The following is a 21,251-nucleotide window of genomic DNA, read 5'->3' as shown; positions in this document are numbered from 1 at the left end:
CTTCAACTCCCTAACTTCAACTGCCCTACTCCTCACACTCCTGCCTTCCCCTTAACCAACCCCCCAAGTGGGCGACCCTATTCCACTCAGGCCGTCCACTGGTGTGTCTGGTGGGTGTGGTGCAGAGTGTACCTAGGACTTTGATTGACTGCTGTTGGCAACACCATTAGTTGGGGACCCATAACCAAGGAGGAGGTGGATATTGCACAGAAGAGCAGATTGCACAATACCCTGTAACGACCTGATAGGCCAGGGCATCACAACTCTCTTGATTCTTAATGAGGCAGATGATCACAATATTTAGATTTGGAGAAGGTAAAGTGTTCACTTTGGAGACTAAGCAGAAAATGAATAGGAAACCATGAGCGGTGTTCCCGAGGATTGGAACTCATACTAGCAGCTAGTGCCTGATGCTTTTCAAGGACAGATAAACTTACAATAATGTCAGATAATGCGAAAACTGCTGAAAATATGTCATTCAGGTAACATTATGGTTGGATATAGTGTTATTACATTATGACAATTATGACATATTCTCTGTATACCATGTAGTGTACAATAATAACATTTTCTTAGTTTTAGTTTACTGTAGATAAAGGTTTTTCTACCTTATATTCTTTTTCCTTTTCTTCCAAAGCATTGCTTAACTCATGCATTGACTTTTCCATGTCTTTCATTTGATGGTTCATAAGACTTTGATTCTTCTCTGTTAAGTGGTTGATGAGACAATCCTTATTATCAAGTATGAGAGTCATCTGTTGAATCATCCTGATAAGACAAAATATTATAGGAGTTTTCCTTAGAAATCATTTAGGATAAAACAGCAACAACAAAAATCACAATCGTGTAGATTAAGGCACATTTTTAAATGTAATTTAAGTTCCTAGTCTAAAGGTATATTGTGTAAAGGGCACTCTACACGCAGTGATATCGCTAGCGAGCGTATCCGCCCCTGTCGGTTTTGCGTCATGGGCAAATCGCTGCCCGTGGTGCACAACATCGCTAAGAACGGTCACACATACTTACCTACCTAGCGACGTCGCTGTGGTCGGCAAACCACTTCCTTTCTAAGGGGATAGTTCGTGCGGCGTCAGAGCGATGTCACTAAGCAGTCGCCCAATAGAAGCGGAGGGGCGGAGATGAGCCGGCGGAACATCCCGCCCACCTCCTTCCTTCCTCATTGCCGGCAGCCGCAGGTACGGTGATGTTCCTCGTTCCTGCGGTGTCACACATAGCGATGTGTGCTGCCGCAGGAACGACGAACAACCTGCGTCCTGCAACAGCAACGATAATTGGGAATAGAACGACACGTCAACGAACAACGATAAGGTGAGTATTTTTGATCGTTAGTGGTCATTTGTACGTTTCACACGCAACGACGTCGCTAACGAGGCCAGATGTGTGTCACGAATTCCGTGACCCCAACGACATCTCGTTAGCGATGTCGTTGTGTGTAAAGCGGCTTTAAAGGCTGCTTTACACGCTGCGACATTGCTAGCGATGTTGCTAGCGATCGCAACAACCCTAGTCGTTTGTGCGTCACGAGCAAATCTCTGCCCGTGGCGAACAATATCGGTAGTACGCGTCACACGTACTTACCTTCCTAACGACGTCGCTATGGCCGGCGAACAACCTCTTGTTTTAAGGGGGCGGTTTGTGCGACGTCACAGCGACATCAATCAGCTGGCCACCAATAGAATCGGAGGGCCGGAGAGCAGCCGCATTCACGTCACTCCCACCTCATTGCCGGAGGACGCAGGAACGCTGTTGTTCGTCGTTCCCAGGGTGTCACACGTAGCGATGTGGGCTGCCTTAGGAACGACGAACAACCTTCATCCAGCACGAGCAACGATATTTGGAAATGAATGACGTGTCAACGATCAATGATTTGGTGAGTATTTCTGATTGTTAAGGCTGCTTTACATGGTACGACCGATTGTGCAATTTCACAATCAATCGTACCCGCCCCCGTCCTTTTTGCGTCACGGGCAAATCGCTGCCCGTGTCGCACAAACTCTGTAACCCCCGTCACACGTACTTACCTCTCGTGCGACCTCGCTGTGGGCGGCGAACATCCACTTCCTGTAGTGGGAGGGACGTTCGGCGTCACAGCGACGTCACTCGGCCGCCAGCCAATGGAAGCGGAGGGGACGTAAACATCCTACCCACCTCCTTCCTTCACATAGCCGGCGGCGGCCGCGTGATGCAGGTGAGCTGCTGTTCATCGTCCCCGGGGTGTCACACGGAGCGGCGTGTGCTACCCCGGAAACGATGAGCAACTAAATTAAATGATATTATGGAACCTAGCAAGCAGTACACGACTCACGATTTGTGAGCGATACTGCGTCGCTAGGAGGTGTCACACAGGCTGGCGATGCCGGATGTGCGTCACAAAAAACGTGACCCCGACGATCTATCGCACGATAGATTGTCTGGTGTAAAGCAGCCTTTAGTGGTCGCTCGTAGGTGTCACACGCAACGACATCGCTAACGAGGCCGGATGTGCGTCACGAATTCCGTGACCCCGACGACATATCGTTAGGGTCACGCGTTTAAAGCGGCCTTTAGGTTTTTGCACTGACTCTTTGGACTAGTCGGCATACCTTTTGCCACTTCTGCCCAAGGGGATTCAGGTGGCCTGACATAGGTACTGAATATTTCTGTTATGTATCGGGATAAGCAGACCCATGCAAGTTCGGATTCACCAGGTTAGGCTGGATTTTAGTTAAAAGTTCGGTTCAATACACAGACTTGACCTGAACTTGACACAGAACTCCATATAAGTCAATGGGAATCTGAACTTCTTTGCTTACTGGTAGTAGTAAGAGCTAGAGGGCTAAAAAAGGAAGTAAAACGGGGGCAATTATCCTGAAATCACATAAAATGATGTGGGGGTCCCACCTTTTTTTGATAACCAGCACGAGTAAAGCGGACAACTGCATGTAACTCACAGCTGTCTGGGTAACCTTGGCTAGTTATCGAAAATATAGGGGATCATAAATAATTTAAAAAAATTGAGGCTCCATAGGTCACTGCCGGTCACTGCAGGTATGGAATTTCTCATAAGCGTGAGAAATTCTGGGATGCCGCTGATCAGCAGTGACATATAAATTCTTATCCTGTGAATGTTGTCAGAACAAAGATCCATAGGAATTGATGGGCATCATGGGACATTACAATATTGGATTACACTGGACTTGTCAGGATTTCTTTTGAATTAATAAATTGGTGAACGAGGGAGTCTGGGGGTGAGTTTATTCAAATAAACTATTTTTTCCCTATGTTTTGGTTTTTTTTTATAACTCTACACATGTCAGGTTAGTAATGGGGATGTCTGAAAGATGCCTTTCCATTACGAACCCCTGGGCTTGATGCCAGCTGACATTTCGCAGTTGACATTACACAGCTGACTTCAACCCTGATTGCCACCGCATCAGGGCAATCAGGAAAAACAGTTCAAAGTGTCAAAATTGGTGCATCTAGTGGATACTTCACTTCTGAGGTGGCTGGGGGATGGTACTTTTAGGCTGAGAAGGTCAAATTAACCAAGGATCTTCCCAGCCGAATAATACCACCTCCCAGCTGTCAGTTTTACTACTGCTGGTCATCAAAAATAGGAGTTTATATCTTATTTTCTTTATTGTTCCCAGCAGTGTACAGGCATCTTCAGCATGCAATAAAGCTTGTTGATTGGCTGCACTGCAGCCTTTCAACAACCTTCGTTAGCATAGAAATATTGCTCAAACTCCAAACTCGGACACAGACATTTTTTTGTAAAGACCATGCTCGAGTCCGAGACGCAGACACTCGGTGTGCTGTACGAACCCCAAACTTTACCATACAGATTCACTCATCCCTAGTGTATATATATATATATATACACATACACATATACATTATATATATATATATATATATATATATATATATATATATATATATATAATATTATATACACACACATATACAGTACAGACTAAAAGTTTGGACACACCTTCTCATTCAAAGAGTTTTCTTTATTTTCATGAAAATTGTAGATTCACATTGAAGGCATCAAAACTATGAATTAACACGTGGTATGAAATACTTAAACAAAAAAATGTGGAACAACTGAAGATATGTATTATATTCTAGGTTCTTGAAAGTAGCCACCTTTTGCTTTGATTACTGCTTTGCACACTCTTGGCATTCTCTTGATGATCTTCAAGAGGTAGTCACCGGAAATGGTTTTCACTTCAAAGGTGTGCCCTGTCAGGTGTAATAAGTGGGATTTCTTGCCTTATAAATGGGGTTGGGACCATCACTTGTGTTGTGCAGAAGTCTAGTGGATACACAGCTAATAGTCCTACTAAATAGACTGTTAGAATTTGTATTATGGCAAGAAAAAAACAGCTGAGTAAAGAAAAACAAGTGGCCATCATTACTTTAAGAAATGAAGGTCAGTCAGTCAGAAAAATTGGGAAAACTTTGAAAGTGTCCCCAAGTGCAGTGGCAAAAACCATCAAACTGTAATGCTGCCACCAGGGGGAGCCAGAGCTCTGCAGCAGACGACACTACACAGAGCAATGAGAACCAGGAAGGAAATGCACAGTGTTCTCATGCACTGCCTAATCAGCACAGCTGAGAGGCAGAACTGCAGGGTATGTGAGGAATAGTCAGACAGGCTGGGTCAAACACCGTATAGACAGAAGCAGGACCGGAGGAGCGAGCAGAAGCGAAGTCAAAGTCAGGCTAAGGTCAGTACCGGAGGAAGCAAAAGAGTGGGGAATAGGAGGGGGGACACAGGACAGGAGGGACGACCAGGGGACAGAACACAGACAAGGGCACGGGGGCACAGGAACAGACAGATCAGGATATCACTCACAGGACCAGCAATCACAGGCAAAGCAGAGCTAAGCTTATAGCCGGCGCTGGTTCACTGGAAGTGTCAGCTTTTAAGGCATCCAGGGGCCGGAAGTGAGGCCCGAGAGAAGGCTCCGCCCCCTAGCTATGTGGATAGGGAGGTGAATCATGACAGTACCCCCTCCTTCCCAGGATACTTACGGTGGAAAGCCGCAATTAACCGATCGGCCCGCACGGAGCGAGTCAGCACCCAGGACCGGTCCTCCGGACCGTAACCCTTCCAATGAATCAGATACTGGAGGGAACTACGAACCCAACGAGAGTCGATAATACGCTGAATTTCGTACTCCTCCTCACCGTCCACCAGTATTGGAGCCGGAGGGGTCTGAGAATCCACCACCGAAGGGACAAATGGCTTAAGCAAGGAGGTATGAAATACATTGGGAATACGCAAGGTCTGGGGCAGTTGCAACCGAAAGGCCACCGGGTTGATCACTTCGATGATCTCATAGGACCCTATAAACTTAGGACCCAACTTAGCAGACGGAACCCTGAGCCTGATATTCCGAGTGGACTGCCACACTTTGTCCCCCACCTGAAAGGGGGGTCCCAGAGAACGGCATTTGTCCGCTTGGCGTTTCTGGGACTGTTGAGCCGTCACGATGCACCGCCGTACCTCCTTCCACACCTCCCCCAGATGCTGAGCGATGGAGTCGGCCCCTGGACACCCTGAATCCACTCTAGAGAAGGTCCTGAAGTGAGGGTGAAACCCGTAATTACAGAAGAAGGGACAAGTTCCCGTAGACTGATGGACTCTGCTATTGAATGCAAACTCCGCAAGGGGCAAAAACGTACACCAATCCTCCTGCTGAGCAGAAACCAAGCACCGCAGGATTTGCTCAAGGGTCTGATTCGTCCTTTCCGTCTGCCCATTAGACTCGGGATGATAGGCGGACGAGAAGGACAACTCAATTGAATTGAACCTCCCTGTCAGACACAATATTCAGGGGCAACCCATGTAACCGAACCACCTGGTCAATAAAGTGGTTGGCAAGGGTCGCAGCAGAAGGTAGACCGGAGAGGGGAACAAAATGTGCCTGTTTACTAAAACGATCCACCACCACCCAGATCACAGTCATACCATTTGAGACAGGGAGGTCCGTAATGAAATCCATGGACAAGTGGGTCCATGGTCTTTCAGGAACAGGTAATGGCCGGCCGGTTACGACATACCTTAGCACGGGCACATTTAGCACAGTCAGACACAAACCGAGCAACATCTGAGTGAAGAGACGGCCACCAAAACAGTCGAGCAACAGCCCTGCGAGTGGCTGTAACTCCAGGATGGCCACTAAGTACGGACTCATGGAACTCTTGAAGTACTCGTAACCGGAGGTGCAAAGGGACAAACAGTTTAGTGTCTGGAGCGGAACATGGCGCTGAGGACTGGGCCTCCCTGACCTCAGCCTCTAACTCGGACGACAAGGCAGCAACCACCACCCCTCGTGGAAGAATGGAGGAAGGAGGCTCTTGAGGTGACACCAGGTCCAAACTACGAGACAGTGCATCTGCCCTCATGTTTTTAGACCCCGGACGGAAAGTAATACAAAAATGAAATCGAGAAAAGAAAAGAGCCCACCTCGCTTGTCGAGGCGTCAATCTCTTGGCGGACTCGATATACGCGAGGTTTTTATGATCAGTGATGACAGTAATACGGTGAACAGCACCCTCCAAAAATGCCTCCATTCTTCGAATGCCAACTTTACCGCCAATAATTCACGGTTACCCACATCATAGTTCCTCTCAGCTGGAGTGAATTTCTTGGAGAAGAACGCACATGGTCGCAGATTAGTCAGAGTAGCAGGGCCCTGAGAGAGAACAGCTCCCACCCCCACCTCTGAGGCGTCCACCTCAACAACAAACGGCGCCTCGAGGTCAGGCTTTATCAGAACTGGGGCGGACATGAACCGATCCTTTAACTCAAAAAAGGCGTGGACAGCCGTTTGCGACCAGTTCTGCAGATCCGCCCCTTTCCGTGTAAGGTCAGTCAATGGCTTGGCAATTTGAGAAAACCCCTTAATGAACCTTCGATAATAATTAGCGAAACCCAAAAAGCATTGTAGCGCCTTGATATCCCTGGGTTGCACCCAATCCACGATAGCCTGCACCTTTCCTGGGTCCATTTTAAGCCCATCACGAGAAAGGAGTAACCCAAGAAAGGCTATTTCCTGAACAGAGAAAACACATTTTTCAAGCTTGGCAAACAGATGGTTATCACGTAATCTCTGTAATACTGAGCAAACATGCATAATATGCGTATCTCTATCGGCAGAATAAATCAAAATGTCATCGAGATAGATGACCACAAAACGACTAAGAAAATCAGAGAAGATATCGTTGATGAAATTTTGAAACACCGCAGGGGCATTTGTTAGACCAAAAGGCATCACCAAATTCTCGAATAACCCATCTGACGTCAGAAAGGCCGTTTTCCACTCATCCCCTTCTCTAATACGGATAAGATTATAGGCCCCCCTGAGATCTAGTTTGGTAAACCACCGGGCTTCAGAGAGTTGGTTGTAGAATTCAGGGATGAGTGGAAGCGGATACGTGTTTTTCACAGTAATTTTGTTTAATTCTCGGAAATCGAGACATGGCCTTAATCCTCCATCCTTCTTCTTTACAAAAAAGAACCCAGCAGCCACAGGGGAAGAAGAAGGACGGATATGCCCTTTACGTATACTATCAGATATGTATGATTTCATAGCAGCCCTTTCTGGACCCGAGAGGTGATATAAACGGGCCTTGGGCAATTTGGTATTGGGAAGTAAATCAATGGCACAGTCATATGGGCGATGAGGCGGCAAAACCTCGGCCTCTGTTTCCAAGAATACGTCTCCGTAGTCCCTCAGGTGTTACGGAAGACCCTCAGGACTTACGGAGAACACAGGTACAGATTCTAAACACCTTTTATGACAAGCAGGACTCCATTTGACTATGGTACGACACTCCCAATCAATAACGGGATTATGTAACCTTAACCATGGATACCCCAACACTAATCCAGCAGGGAGATTGGCCGTTACAAAACAAGAAATAGTTTCAGAATGCAGAGACCCGATCACCAGAGTAAATTTTTCTGTAGCAAACCGAATCAGGTTTTGAGGCAGCGGTGTTTTATCAATTGCCAGGAGTTGAATGGGTCCTTCTAACCTCACTGTCCCTAACTCTAATCTTTGGACCAACTCAGAGTCAATGAAGTTCATAGCGGACCCACAGTCAACAAAGGCAGTAGCAGACCAGACCGACTCCTTGACCCGGAGGTCGACATTCAGAAGTATCTTATTGGAGGAGAGGAAAGGTACCTGATAGTCTGGGCAACCTCCTCGACCGTTACCCAAACTTAGAAGTTTCCCGACGACCGTTTAGCGGAGGGGCAAACCGGGCAGATTTTCCTCCAGTGTCCATGGTGTCCACAATAGAAGCACAACTTGAGATCCCGGCGTCTTCTCCTCTCCTTCTCATCTGGACTGATGGCTCCAACTTCCATCTGTTCCATAGCCGGCAAAGAAGGTGCCCTAGGTAGAGGAGGCAGAATCTCACGCATGGTTCCCCTTCTTTCCCGTAATCTGCGGTCCATACGAACTGCCTCCGTCATCGCATCATCCAAGGTGCTGGGAGGAGGGTGCAGAGCCAAAGCGTCTTTCAGGGAGTCCGAAAGACCTCTCCGGAATTGGCACCTGAGTGCAGAATCATTCCATCATACCTCAGTGGACCACTGCCGAAACTCAGAACAATATAGCTCAGCAGTGTGGTTTCCCTGAGTGAGACACATGATCCTGTCCTCAGCCACCCGTACACGGTCTGGTTCATCATATATCACCCCGAGCGAGTCAAAGAAGAGGTCAACCGAATGCCGTTCCAGGGCCGAAGGGGGTAGGGAAAACGCCCAGGTCTGAGGACCCCCTCTAAGTAATGACATGATGATCCCCACCCGCTGGGTCTCATTCCCCGAGGACCGAGGCCGGAGAGTGAAAAGAAGCCTGCAACTCTCCCTAAATGTCCGAAATAGGTTTTTCTCCCCCAAGAATTTATCGGGGAGCATCACCGTGGGTTCGGGGGAGGTCAGTTGGACATCAGTGGGACTATGCTGTCCTACGGTTTGTGAGGTAACTGCCACTGAGGTGGCCCTCGCAGAAGCAGAAACCTCACTCTGCAGAATGTTGTGTGAAGCTACCAGGGTGCGATGCTCTGCAGCCAAATCCTGCACCAGCTGCGTAAGGTTGGCTACTTGCTCGCACAAAGTACTGAGTGGATCCATTACAGTCTGTTATCCTGCAAAGTTGGATCCCACTACCAAGAATTAAATGGCTTTTTTTTTTCCCCTATGGGAGATAAAGCCTATTGTGGCCGGCTATACTGTAATGCTGCCACCAGGGGGAGCCAGAGCTCTGCAGCAGACGACACTACACAGAGCAATGAGAACCAGGAAGGAAATGCACAGCGTTCTCATGCACTGTCTAATCAGCACAGCTGAGAGGCAGAACTGCAGGGTATGTGAGGAATAGTCAGACAGGCTGGGTCAAACACCGTACGGGCAGAAGCAGGACCGGAGGAGCGAGCAGAAGCGAAGTCAAAGTCAGGTTAAGGTCAGTACCGGAGGAAGCAACAGAGTGGGGAATAGGAGGGGGGACACAGGACAGGAGGGACGACCAGGGGACAGAACACAGACAAGGGCACGGGGCACAGGAACAGACAGATCAGGATATCACTCACAGGACCAGCAATCACAGGCAAAGCAGAGCTAAGCTTATAGCCGGCGCTAGTTCACTGGAAGTGTCAGCTTTTAAGGCATCCAGGGGCCGGAAGTGAGGCCCGAGAGAAGGCTCCGCCCCCTAGCCATATGGATAGGGAGGCGAATCATGACACAAACGCTACAAAGAAACTGGCTCATATGAGGACCGCCCCAGGAAAGGAAGACCAAGAGTCACCTCTGCTGCGGAGGATAAGTTTATCCGAGTCACCAGCCTCAGAAATTGCAGGTTAACAGCAGCTCAGATTAGAGACCAGGTCAATGCCACACAGAGTTCTAGCAGCAGACACATCTCTAGAACAACTGTTAAGAGGAGACTTTGTGCAGCAGGCCTTCATGGTAAAATAGCTGCTAGGAAACCACTGCTAAGGAAAGGCAACAAGCAGAAGAGACTTGTTTTGGCTAAAGAACACAAGGAATGGACATTAGACCAGTGGAAATCTGTGCTTTGGTCTGATGAGTCCAAATTTGAGATCATTGGATCCAACCATCGTGTCTTTGTGCGACGCAGAAAAGCTGAACGGATGGACTCTACATGCCTGGTTCCCACCGTGAAGCATGGAGGAGGAGGTGTGATGGTGTGGGGGTGCTTTGCTGGTGACACTGTTTGGGATTTATTACAAGTAAAATATATCTTTGTACCGTGTTAGCCAGTAGAGATAAAAAAAATTGTTTAAAAGAACAGAGAGTCCTCAGTGGTTGGGATTTATTAAAAATTTAAGGCATACTGAACCAGCATGACTACCACAGCATCTTGTAGCGGCATGCTATTCCATCCGGTTTGCGTTTAGTTGGACCATCATTTATTTTTTAACAGGACAGTGACCCCAAACACACCTCCAGGCTGTGTAAGGGCTATTTGATTAAGAAGGAGAGTGATGGGGTGCTACGCCAGATGACCTGGCATCCACAGTCACCAGACCTGAACCCAATCGAGATGGTTTGGGGTGAGCTGGACTGCAAAGTGAAGGCAAAAGGGCCAACAAGTGCTAAGCATCTCTGGGATCTCCTTCAAGACTGTTGGAAGACCATTTCTGGTGACTTCCTCTTGAAGCTCATAAAGAGAATGCTAAGAGTGTGAAAAGCAGTAATCAAAGCAAAAGGTGGCTACTTTAAAGAACCTAGAATATAAGACATATTTTCAGTTGTTTCATACTTTTTTGTTAAGTATTTCATTGGACATGTGTTAATGCATAGTTTTGATGCCTTCAATGTGAATCTACAATTTTCAGAGTCATGAAAATAAAGAAAACTCTTTCAATGAGAAGGTGTGTCCAAACTTTTGGTCTGTACTGTACATACACAGTATTTATATATATATAATATATACATATATATATATATATATATATAAGAAACAAGATAGGACACCCAGGACCACTTTATACATCATAGAAAGACATATGGTCACCCTCAAAAAGACAATATAGAATACTAAGAGAACTAGGAGGGAATAAATGACCAGTATCATAAGTTTGAAAAGAAATCAATTCAAACAAGGACAATTCAAGTATAACAATATAACCTTTATTAAACATAAAAAGCAGGTTTTAAAAAGACTTGAACACTAATCCAAAGTTATAAGTTATAAATAGAGACAGGAAGATAGAGAGAAGGTTCAGAGCAAAAGGCTGTTCAGGTCTGAGCCATCACCATCAATCCTGGCATGTACAAATTTAGTATTACAAACCTAGTGGAGGGAAGCATGCCAGTTATTAAGAAAAGCATAGTTACTTACCCATGGTGAAGCCTAGTCAGACCAACAGCCACCGCACCCCAACGCGTTTCGTAGTCTTTTTCAAGGGACTGCGACCTGGTCGCAGTCCCTTGAAAAAGACTACGAAACGCGTTGGGGTGCGGTGGCTGTTGGTCTGACTAGGCTTCACCATGGGTAAGTAACTATGCTTTTCTTAATAACTGGCATGCTTCCCTCCACTAGGTTTGTAATACTAAATTTGTACATGCCAGGATTGAGCCTCTATTTTTATCCCCCATGGTGATGGCTCAGACCTGAACAGCCTTTTGCTCTGAACCTTCTCTCTATCTTCCTGTCTCTATTTATAACTTATAACTTTGGATTAGTGTTCAAGTCTTTTTAAAACCTGCTTTTTATATTTAATAAAGGTTATATTGTTATACTTGAATTGTCCTTGTTTGAATTGATTTCTTTTCAAACTTATGATACTGGTCATTTATTCCCTCCTAGTTCTCTTAGTATTCTATATATATATATACACACACATACACACACATACACACACGCACGAACGCACATACGCACGCACGCACACACACACACGCACACACACACACACACACAACACACACACACGCAACACACACACACGCAACACACACACACACGCACGTACACACACACATTTTCTTTTTCCTCTGTTTTGATGTTATTTTTGGATGGCAGATCATAGAAAAACAGTAATTTTATTAATAAATTCCAACAACACATAAACACACAATGTCATTACAAAGCAGAGAGAAACAAAAAGGTGGATTACACATGCCCAAAGAACATTGTAAGGTAAGGGGTATACATGCATGGATCGGTAAGGTATATATATATTGCACACAGCCCAATGCAACGTATGCTGCCTTATTAATATGTAATAAATATACAGAAAACAGTCATTTTCAGTGCAAATAAAGGCATGCAGGTACTGTTAATGATACAATGATACATATAAGGCACCAGGCTTTGAAATAGAAGATAATGACTAGGGCGGATCTTGATTTGTGCAAAAGAAAACATACAATACTTATTTAAACATGGTGGCAATAGACACATGCATATTTAAAGTTATTTAAAATCAAACATCAACAAAATACACCATCCACTCCATGGATCAGATCAAGAATAACACATAGGATATCCTTAGGAAAGGATCACACATACAATGTATTATGTGAATCCTTGCTGGGAACTCAATATAAATCTGTGTTGATATCCCCTGTGTGCTATATATAGTACTTGCAGAGCTCTGTAATGATGGCTGGTCAAAAGCCACAATAGACTTTCAATTGCAAAAAAAAAATAAATGTTCTTATAGGAATGGTGCAGGAAGGCTAAGTAGCCTAAAGCGGGCTTTACACGCTATGATATTTCTAGCAATTGCTAGCGATATCGAGCATGTAAGCACCCGCCCCCGTTGTGGATGCGATATCGTGTGTTCGCTGCCGCAGCGAACATTATCGCTACGGCAGCGTCACATGCACTTACCTGGTCGTCGTCGTCGCTGTGACTGACGAACAATCCCTCCCTCAAGGGGGAGGGACGTTCGGCATCACAGCGACGTCACCGTGACGTCACTAAGCGGCCGGCCAATCAAAGCGGAGGGGCGGAGATGAGCGGGACGTAACATCCCGCCCACCTCCTTCCTTCCGCATTGCGACTGGCGGCAGGTAAGGAGACGTTCCTCGCTCCTGCGGTGTCACACACAGCGATGTGTGCTACCGCAGGAGCGACGAACAACATCAGTAATCAACCATTACCGATTTTTGGTTTTGAAACAACCTCTCCATGGTGAACGATTTTCACCATTTTTGAGGTCGCTTAAGGTCGCTGGTAAGTGTCACACACTTCGATATCGTTAATGACGCCGGATGTGCGTCACTAACGACGTGACCCCGACGATAAAACAATAACGATATCGTAGCGTGTAAAGCCCCCTTTAGATAAAAATGAGCACCAGGGGTGGAAGCCCCAAAATAGTTACCAGAGCAAAACATGCTGGACCAGGAGTGAAATTGTAGCAGCCCGTGCTATATATAGTACTTGTAGAGCTCTGTAATGATGGTTGGTCAAAAGCCACAATAGACTTTCAATTGCAAAAAAATAAATGAATTGTTCTGATAGGAATGGTGCAGGAAGGCTAAGTAGCCTAAGATAAAAATGAGCACCAGGGGTGGGAGCCCCTTCTGGTAAAGCACCTTTTCTCACTCTACATAATTATCTATCCCCCTCTCTGATAGAGCAAATATTTTGTTGGGGATGTACTGTATTTAAAGACCCCAACAGCACATTAGGTGGTATTCTCCTGATGAAGCCAACTTGACTGGCGCAACGCGTTGGGCTACTACACTTTCACTCCTGGTCCTGCATGTTTTGCTCTGGTAACTATTTTGGGGCTATTTTTTTTTGCAATTGAACGTCTATTGTGACTTTTGACCAGCCATCATTACAGAGCTCTGCAAGTACTTTATATAGCACACAGGGGATATCAACCCAGATTTATATCAAGTTCCCAGCAAGGATTCACGAAATACATTGTATGTGTGATAATTTCCAAATGATATCCTATGTGTTATTCTTGATCTAATCCATGGAGTGGATGGTGTAGTTTGTTCATGTTTGATTTTAAATGATTTTAAATATGTATGTGTCTATTGCCACCATGTTTAAATAAATATTGTATATATATATTTTTATTTTTTTTTTGCACAAATCAAGGTCCGCCCTAGTCATTACCTTCTATTTCAAAGCCTGGTGCCTTATATGTACCTTTTTTGCTGTTTTAGTCCCATTGTTTTGTACATGGCACATGGCTTTATTTAATTATTTAGGTGGTGCCTAGCCTCCCTCTTGGTGTTTTGGTACTGTGCATGAGATATATCTGATGTAATATATTTGCCATATCATTAATAAATAATGTCAAAAAAAGTATAATAAAGTAGTAGTGTGTTCAGAACACAGTAGCTAGTATGCCGTGTGAATGCATGATGGCACAGGCCTGGTTTTATATATAATGGAATGGCCTTTATTTTAAATAAAGGTTTTATGTTTAATACATGTGTGGTGAGTGAAGGGTTAAGTACAGCTGTGTCCTGTCATGAGGTAACTGGTTAAACCGGTTTAGGCCAGTTCTGCGCGCCTGTTTTTTCTAACAGCTGATTGGTCGGCTGTTAGAAAAGTGCGGGAAATTTGTAAATAAAAGCAGGGGCTTTCCATCAGCTGTCTGTCAGAACTTCTGAAGATCAAAGAAGAACAGCTGACGGAGAGCCTGCTGCAGGAACTGTTGAAGAGGGCGAGCGAGGACGGCGGAGAAGCCTGGCTGAGACAATGCCTGGAGGCATCTAGGCTAGGCAGCCAGCAGAAATTGAAGAAGCGGGGGATCGTGACACGGCGGTGATACAGCTTACCGATCCAGAGGAGATGGCGGCGCTGACAGCAGAGATCCCAGAGAGACGGCGGTCCCTGCGGCGCAGCACCCTTCCAGCAGCAGTCGAGCGGAATGTGGAAGAAGCGGAAGCCGGAGTGTCGCCGCCCATCCTGGCTGCAGAGGCGCGTCATCGTTCAGCGCCTGACAGAGCGGCCAGGAAGAAGAAGGGCATGTCATCTAGTCGGCGTCGCCGTAAAAGCACGACGCCGGCCCAGGGATTTGAAAATCCTGGCGGCAGCGGGAGATCGCAGGCGAGGATCGTGTCTGAGGCCAGAAGAGCAACGGGGGCCCCTTGGTCTGAGTCCCCGTCTGAAGAGGAGGAGGTGCTTCCTGATGCCGGAGGCAGAAGCCTGAGGCACGGAGCTGCTGTAGACTCGGGACGTCCAGCTGAGGGCCGAGAACCGCAGAGCAGAGGACAGGGTGAGAGTTTCAATGTTCCCCTGTCTGTCTTGTATGCTGGCCCTCCCCCTTTCAGTATTGAAGCTGTAGTAAAGAAAGTGTTAAATGAAATGTTAGCAGGGGGGGCTGTGGCTAGGGAGAGTAGTGCAAATCTTAGTGGTTGTCAGAAGTCCATGTCATTGCCTGGTTATCTATTTAAAGAGGCTTTGACATGTGACATGCCCCCCTGGGATTTCACTTGTTGCAGCCAGTTAGGGATAAGATTTACAAGGGGGATTATGTTGATTTGTTTTCTCTGCTTCCCTCTAGCAGAGAAAATGTTAAAAAAGATGAGAAGACGGATTTAGACGATAAGAAAAAGGCCTCTTTTAAATCATTCCATAACTGGCTGCAGGTATTTTGTATTTTTTCTTCTGTATTGGGTGAAAAGAATCCGGCAATTTGTTCGGGTCTTTTTCAGCACCTGGAGAACATCTTAGAGGCATATCGCAGTTTCGGTGGGATTGCATGGCTGAATTATGAGAGTTTTCGTCAAAAGTTAGCCATCCACCGGAATATGCAATGGGGCCAAATATGGGGCCTATGGCTAAACCTTATGCTTCCTCAGAGGAATAATTTTAACAAATTTACTCAAAATAATCCTATGGTGAAGAAAGGTTTTTGCTTTGCATTTAATGAGTCGTCATGTAAATTTACATCTAATTGTAGATTTCGGCATGAATACTCCTTTTGTGTGGGGCAATCATGCCATCTTCAAATGTTTCAAAAAACAGAGTCAGAGTACACAACAGCAGCACAACACAAAAGAGTCCATATTTAAAGGCAGTGACACCAGTGATGGTGTAGTGGGTGAACATACCCCCTACTGGAGGGAGCTGAGATAACCCGGAATTGTAATTAATAAAAACATGTTTGACTTTTATTGTGTATTGTGATAGGGCACCCCTAGTGGCCGGGTGGGACGGCTGTCGCCACCGGGGAGGAGGAGCCGGCTGAATCACAGGGGAGTGTGTGTGTGTGTGAGGGGAGTTGGATCCGGGATGGGAGACTGAAAACATCGAGGGGCAGAGTGTGTGAGCGGGACCAGCAGGGGGCGCCGGAGAGTAAGGTGTGGAACGAAACCTCAGGGTGTGAAGCAACTGGTGTGGGTCCGGTGTGCATGAAACCAAAGAGTGGGAGCCCGGCGAAGTGGAGTACAGCGGGCATATCCCCACCAGAGGGTGCGTTAGGGCAGGCTGCCCCCAGCTCCACCGAAAGTGCCTGATTTTACTGCCGGATCGTGTTGTACCAATAAAGGATGTCGTTTGTTATCAGCACCCTTTGTCTGAAGATCGTTTGTACATCGTCCGGCGAATGCACCATCACACTCTGCCCCAGCAAGCCAGCTCCCGACCTTGAAGTAGTGATGGAGTCAGGGCAGAGCCTTGAAACTACAAAGGCCACGACTACAAGGCCGGAGGCCCCCCTGGCTCATCATTACATGTGGCGTAGTCGGCAGGATGCGATTACCCTGCCAGGAACCCAAGAAGCCGGAGATCAAGTGGTGCCGAGTGCACCTTATCCGGGCTATTAGAGAAGATTTCCCGTCCCATGGTGGGAGGAAGAAGTGCCTAAGGCGTTGGACCGGGCACAAGATGGTGGCAAAATGGCCGCCGTCTGTGAAACTGAGGAAGAAAGGGCGCGGAAAATTGGCGCCAAAAGAAGAGCCTGGGGCTGGCCGGTGCCGAAGAAGAGTCACGGAGTACTCCGCCCAAAGAGGGGAGGCCCCAGTTCCAGGGCACGAAGGAAGAAATATGAAGTGGGCGGTATTGTAAAGAAAAAGAAGAACCGCCGCGGAGGAGTCAAGATGATGTGTGAGGCTGGGGGTGGAGTCTGCCTAAGAGCGGGAAACCTAGGCCCGCCTCCATTTCCTCCAGCCTCAGCGTCGACTCTGCCGCCATTACTAACGACATCGTCAGCAAAAAAGATGGAGACTTCCGGCCAGCAGCAGGAGCTCGCCACCGCCATGGCCTTGACCAGCCTAGGCCGGGGGCGTCCCAAGCCCGCTACCGCAGCAGAAGCGTCCCTGCTTGCTATTCCGGCCGCGCCAGGAGTCCCAGAACGGCCGGCGAAGGTGACGTGGCTGACCACCTGGGACGCTGCGACAGGAGGCACGACCACGGAGGTACGGGCGACGTACGCCACCCAGCTACCGGTGGGGAATCGGTCCCTGGGGATCACCTATTCCCCATTGGAGACACCTCAGCCCGTCGCCACGGACGCAGCACCACCTGTTCCCCGACAAGAGCCGGCCGAAGTGGTTGCTGAGCGGCTGGAACAAGATCACCGGGGCTTCTTTTGGGACCTTGTAACCCCATCTCCCATACCGTACCCAAGGGCTCCGTCTCCGGTACCAGACCCCGTCAAAGAGCGGCTGATGGCGGAGACCATTTTCCGGGAGATGATGGCCGGTCCCGGCGGTGAAGAGCTGGCCCTGCAATTCACCACTGGTATAGTGGTGAAATTCAACCAGCAGGAGGGCTACGGGTTTATCCGTGAAGCGAATACCGGAGACGATTATTTTTATAATCGGGTCCACCTGGACGTAGAGGGTCTACCAAAGCGGCTCCACACACTTTACCCGGGAGAGAAGGTACAGTTCTTGCCCGAGGCGGGAAGTCGCGGCCTGTTCGCGGTTGGAGTGATCCGGATGCCGACCGACCGGGAAGCGGCCCAATGGCAACAGGAGCTGGAATGGGAGGAGCACCAGGAACGGCGCCGGAGCCAGCCAAAACCGATGCCGACCAAGGCCTCTCATTCCCGGCGCACCGCGGCGTTCACTCCGGAGGTGCAGTCTGGTCCGACCGCTGACCCGGAAAAGGGTATCCCGGTGGTGGCGGTTAACCAAAGTGTCACTAATCGTCCAGTAATCGTCCTGGACGTGCCGCAACCCGCGCCTCCACCACCCCGGGGAGCGACCCCATCACCCCCGCCGGGAACCGCAGAAGCCACGCCAGCGGAGCCTCCGTTCGCTCCTGTATCTTTCCGGAGGATACGCCGCCAACCTGGGCAGTCCCTGGGCGCCTACATCCAGGCCCAGGTGGACAAATGGAAGCGGTCCTGGCCTCCGGAGTAGATCACCGTAGACGGCTTATATGAAGACCGGTATTGTTGATAGACCGGCAGAAGTTTATGTTCCAATTGTTAAAGCCCGGAGAGAGTTCGCTGCCAGACTGGGTCAGGGACTTCTCGAAGAGGAGGCGAAGAGTTTGTATTTGTTACAAGTTCGACATGCTTGTCGCGCGCCATCTAAGACCGGGAGCGCTGTTGAGCCTCCGGGCGCCATCTAAGACCGGGAGCGCTGTTGAGCCTCCGGGCGCCATCTAAGACCGGGAGCGCTGTTGAGCCTCCGGGCGCCATCTAAGACCGGGAGCGCTGTTGAGCCTCCGGGCGCCAGCAAAGACCGGGAGAGCTGCTAAGCTGCCGGGCACTGGACTGGTGCCTCTTTTCTCGGACGGGCCGCTTGCGATAGACTAGACTGAAGGTTACCACCATGATATGTTTGTTTTTACAGTAGTATATGTTTTTAGATAGAGCCTTGCCGGGAGGCTCGGATTTTAAGAGGGGAGGCATGTAGTCGGTGAACATACCCCCTACTGGAGGGAGCTGAGATAACCCGGAATTGTAATTAATAAAAACATTTTTGACTTTTATTGTGTATTGTGATAGGGCACCCCTAGTGGCCGGGTGGGACGGCTGTCGCCACCGGGGAGGAGGAGCCGGCTGAATCACAGGGGAGTGTGTGTGTGTGTGAGGGGAGTTGGATCCGGGATGGGAGACTGAAAACATCGAGGGGCAGAGTGTGTGAGCGGGACCAGCAGGGGGCGCCGGAGAGTAAGGTGTGGAACGAAACCTCAGGGTGTGAAGCAACTGGTGTGGGTCCGGTGTGCATGAAACCAAAGAGTGGGAGCCCGGCGAAGTGGAGTACACCGGGCATATCCCCACCAGAGGGTGCGTTAGGGCAGGCTGCCCCCAGCTCCACCGAAAGTGCCTGATTTTACTGCCGGATCGTGTTGTACCAATAAAGGATGTCGTTTGTTATCAGCACCCTTTGTCTGAAGATCGTTTGTACATCGTCCGGCGAATGCACCATCACACTCTGCCCCACCAAGCCAGCTCCCGACCTTGAAGTAGTGATGGAGTCAGGGGAGAGCCTTGAAACTACAAAGGCCACGACTACAAGGCCGGAGGCCCCCCTGGCTCATCATTACAATGGTACAAAACATGCTGGGTTGGTTAGATCGCTACCCAGACAGACAGAAAGCTAAGTTAATTTTGGATGGTTTTGTGAACGGGTTTTTTGTTCCTGAGTTTAAAGGGTCAGGATGCAGTTGGGTAGAGAATCTTCTTTCAGTAAATTAATTTGAGTCGGTGGTAGCTTCCAAAGTCCTAAAAGAGATTCAATTAGGGAGGGTAGCTGGCCCTTTTGTTAATCCCCCGTTCAAGAATTTTCGGCTTTCGCCACTCGGGTTAGTTCCTAAGAAGGAGAAGGATAGTTTCCGCCTCATCCATCATTTATCATTTCCAAAATATGGTTCTTTAAATGATGAGATTGACCCGGATATAGTGTCGGTCAGGTATTCATCATTTGATCAAGCTGTGGATTTGTTATGGGAAGCAGGTAGAGGGGCTTTAATGGCAAAATCAGATATTCAGTCAGCATTCAGGCTTTTACCTGTGAACCCTTTGCGCTTCAATTCTCTGGGCTTTCAGTTTAGGGGCACTATTTTTTTGACAAATGCCTCCCGATGGGTTTTTCCCTGTCTTGTTTTTATTTCGAATCTTTTTCATAATTTTTACATTGGGTTGTTGAGGTTGAGGGCGTTCAGGGGAAAATTCTGCATTATTTAGACGATTTTTTATTTGTTGGCGAGGCGGAGTCTGAGGATTGTTTGAAGTTGTTAGTTAAGTTTCGTGAGCTGATGTGTTTGTTTGGTGTTCCTATTGCGGAGGAGAAGACGACTTTGCCCTGTCAGTGTTTGGAGTTTTTAGGCATCACTATTGACTCTGTTAGGATGGAGTGTAGATTACCTCAGGATAAAGTTGCTAGGTTGGAATCGGAGCTTTTGGGCATGATTGGCAGAAAGAAGACTACTTTAAAGAATCTGCAGTCATTACTTAGGCATTTGAATTTTAGTTTGCGGATTTTTCCAATGGGTAGGGTATTTTCCAGACGGTTATATGAGGCTACCAAAGGTCTTCGGTCACCAGGTTCACATATTCGCTTGTCTCAACAGCTTAAAAAAAGATTTATTGATGTGGTTGTTTTTCTGCAGGAATTTTAATGGTAGAGCAGTATGGCAACAAGAGTTTAAGAGTTCTGATGAGTTACAATTGTTTTTTGGTCATAATGGATATGGTTTTGGAGTTTTCTGTCAGGGTGAATTTTTGCTGGAATTTTGGCGAGAGTCCTGGTTGGTTGGTGGTGTATCAGGTAGTGTTACAGCGATGACTTTATTTCCGATTTTGGTTTTAATCGATGTGTGGGGTGTTAAATTGGCAAATCGGAGGATTCTGGTTTTATCTGACAATAAGAATTTGGTGTTTTCTGTTAACACTATGTCTGCCCGCTGCGGTTGGGATCTTAGGATTTTAAGGCAGTTAGTTTTAGTTTGCCTTAAGCATAACATTTGGGTTAAAGCTCAGGTTGAGTCAGGTAGAAGTAATGAGTTGAGTATTGCTCTTTCTCGGCAGGATCAGGAAGATCTGCTTCGTCTCTTTCCAAGGGCGACTCCGCTGGGAAGGTGTTGTCCAGAAAACTTATGGAATATAGTGATGGCTTGATTTCTTCAGTCATTAGAAGGTCTGTGGCTGATTCAACATGGGCCAGATATTCGGCCGCATGGTTAGAATGGCAGAGATTTTGTGCTCTGTGTAATGTGGAGTGTTTTCAGAGCAATGTAAAATTGTCGCTTGGTTTTTTGGAATTTTTGATGAAGAGAAATCTTTCGGTAGGGTCAATATCTAACATTTTTTCTGGGGTA

General features: G+C 47.5%; 1 protein-coding gene across 1 annotated transcript in view; it reads right to left on the bottom strand.

Moving 5' to 3' along the window:
* The window catches only part of PDE4DIP (phosphodiesterase 4D interacting protein), a 1,984,767-nt gene that overhangs the window by 1,517,391 nt on the left and 446,125 nt on the right, over positions 1 to 21,251 (bottom strand). The window contains exon 5 of the mRNA XM_075321961.1: positions 609 to 768. Coding sequence (XP_075178076.1) covers positions 609 to 768 — 160 coding nt within the window. The remainder of the gene's footprint in view (positions 1 to 608; positions 769 to 21,251) is intronic.

The sequence above is a fragment of the Anomaloglossus baeobatrachus genome, chromosome 8 (assembly GCF_048569485.1).
Source record: "Anomaloglossus baeobatrachus isolate aAnoBae1 chromosome 8, aAnoBae1.hap1, whole genome shotgun sequence".
Lineage (NCBI taxonomy): Eukaryota > Metazoa > Chordata > Amphibia > Anura > Aromobatidae > Anomaloglossus > Anomaloglossus baeobatrachus.
Note: the sequence above shows the minus strand (reverse complement) of the source record. Positions and strands in the feature narration are given on the sequence as shown.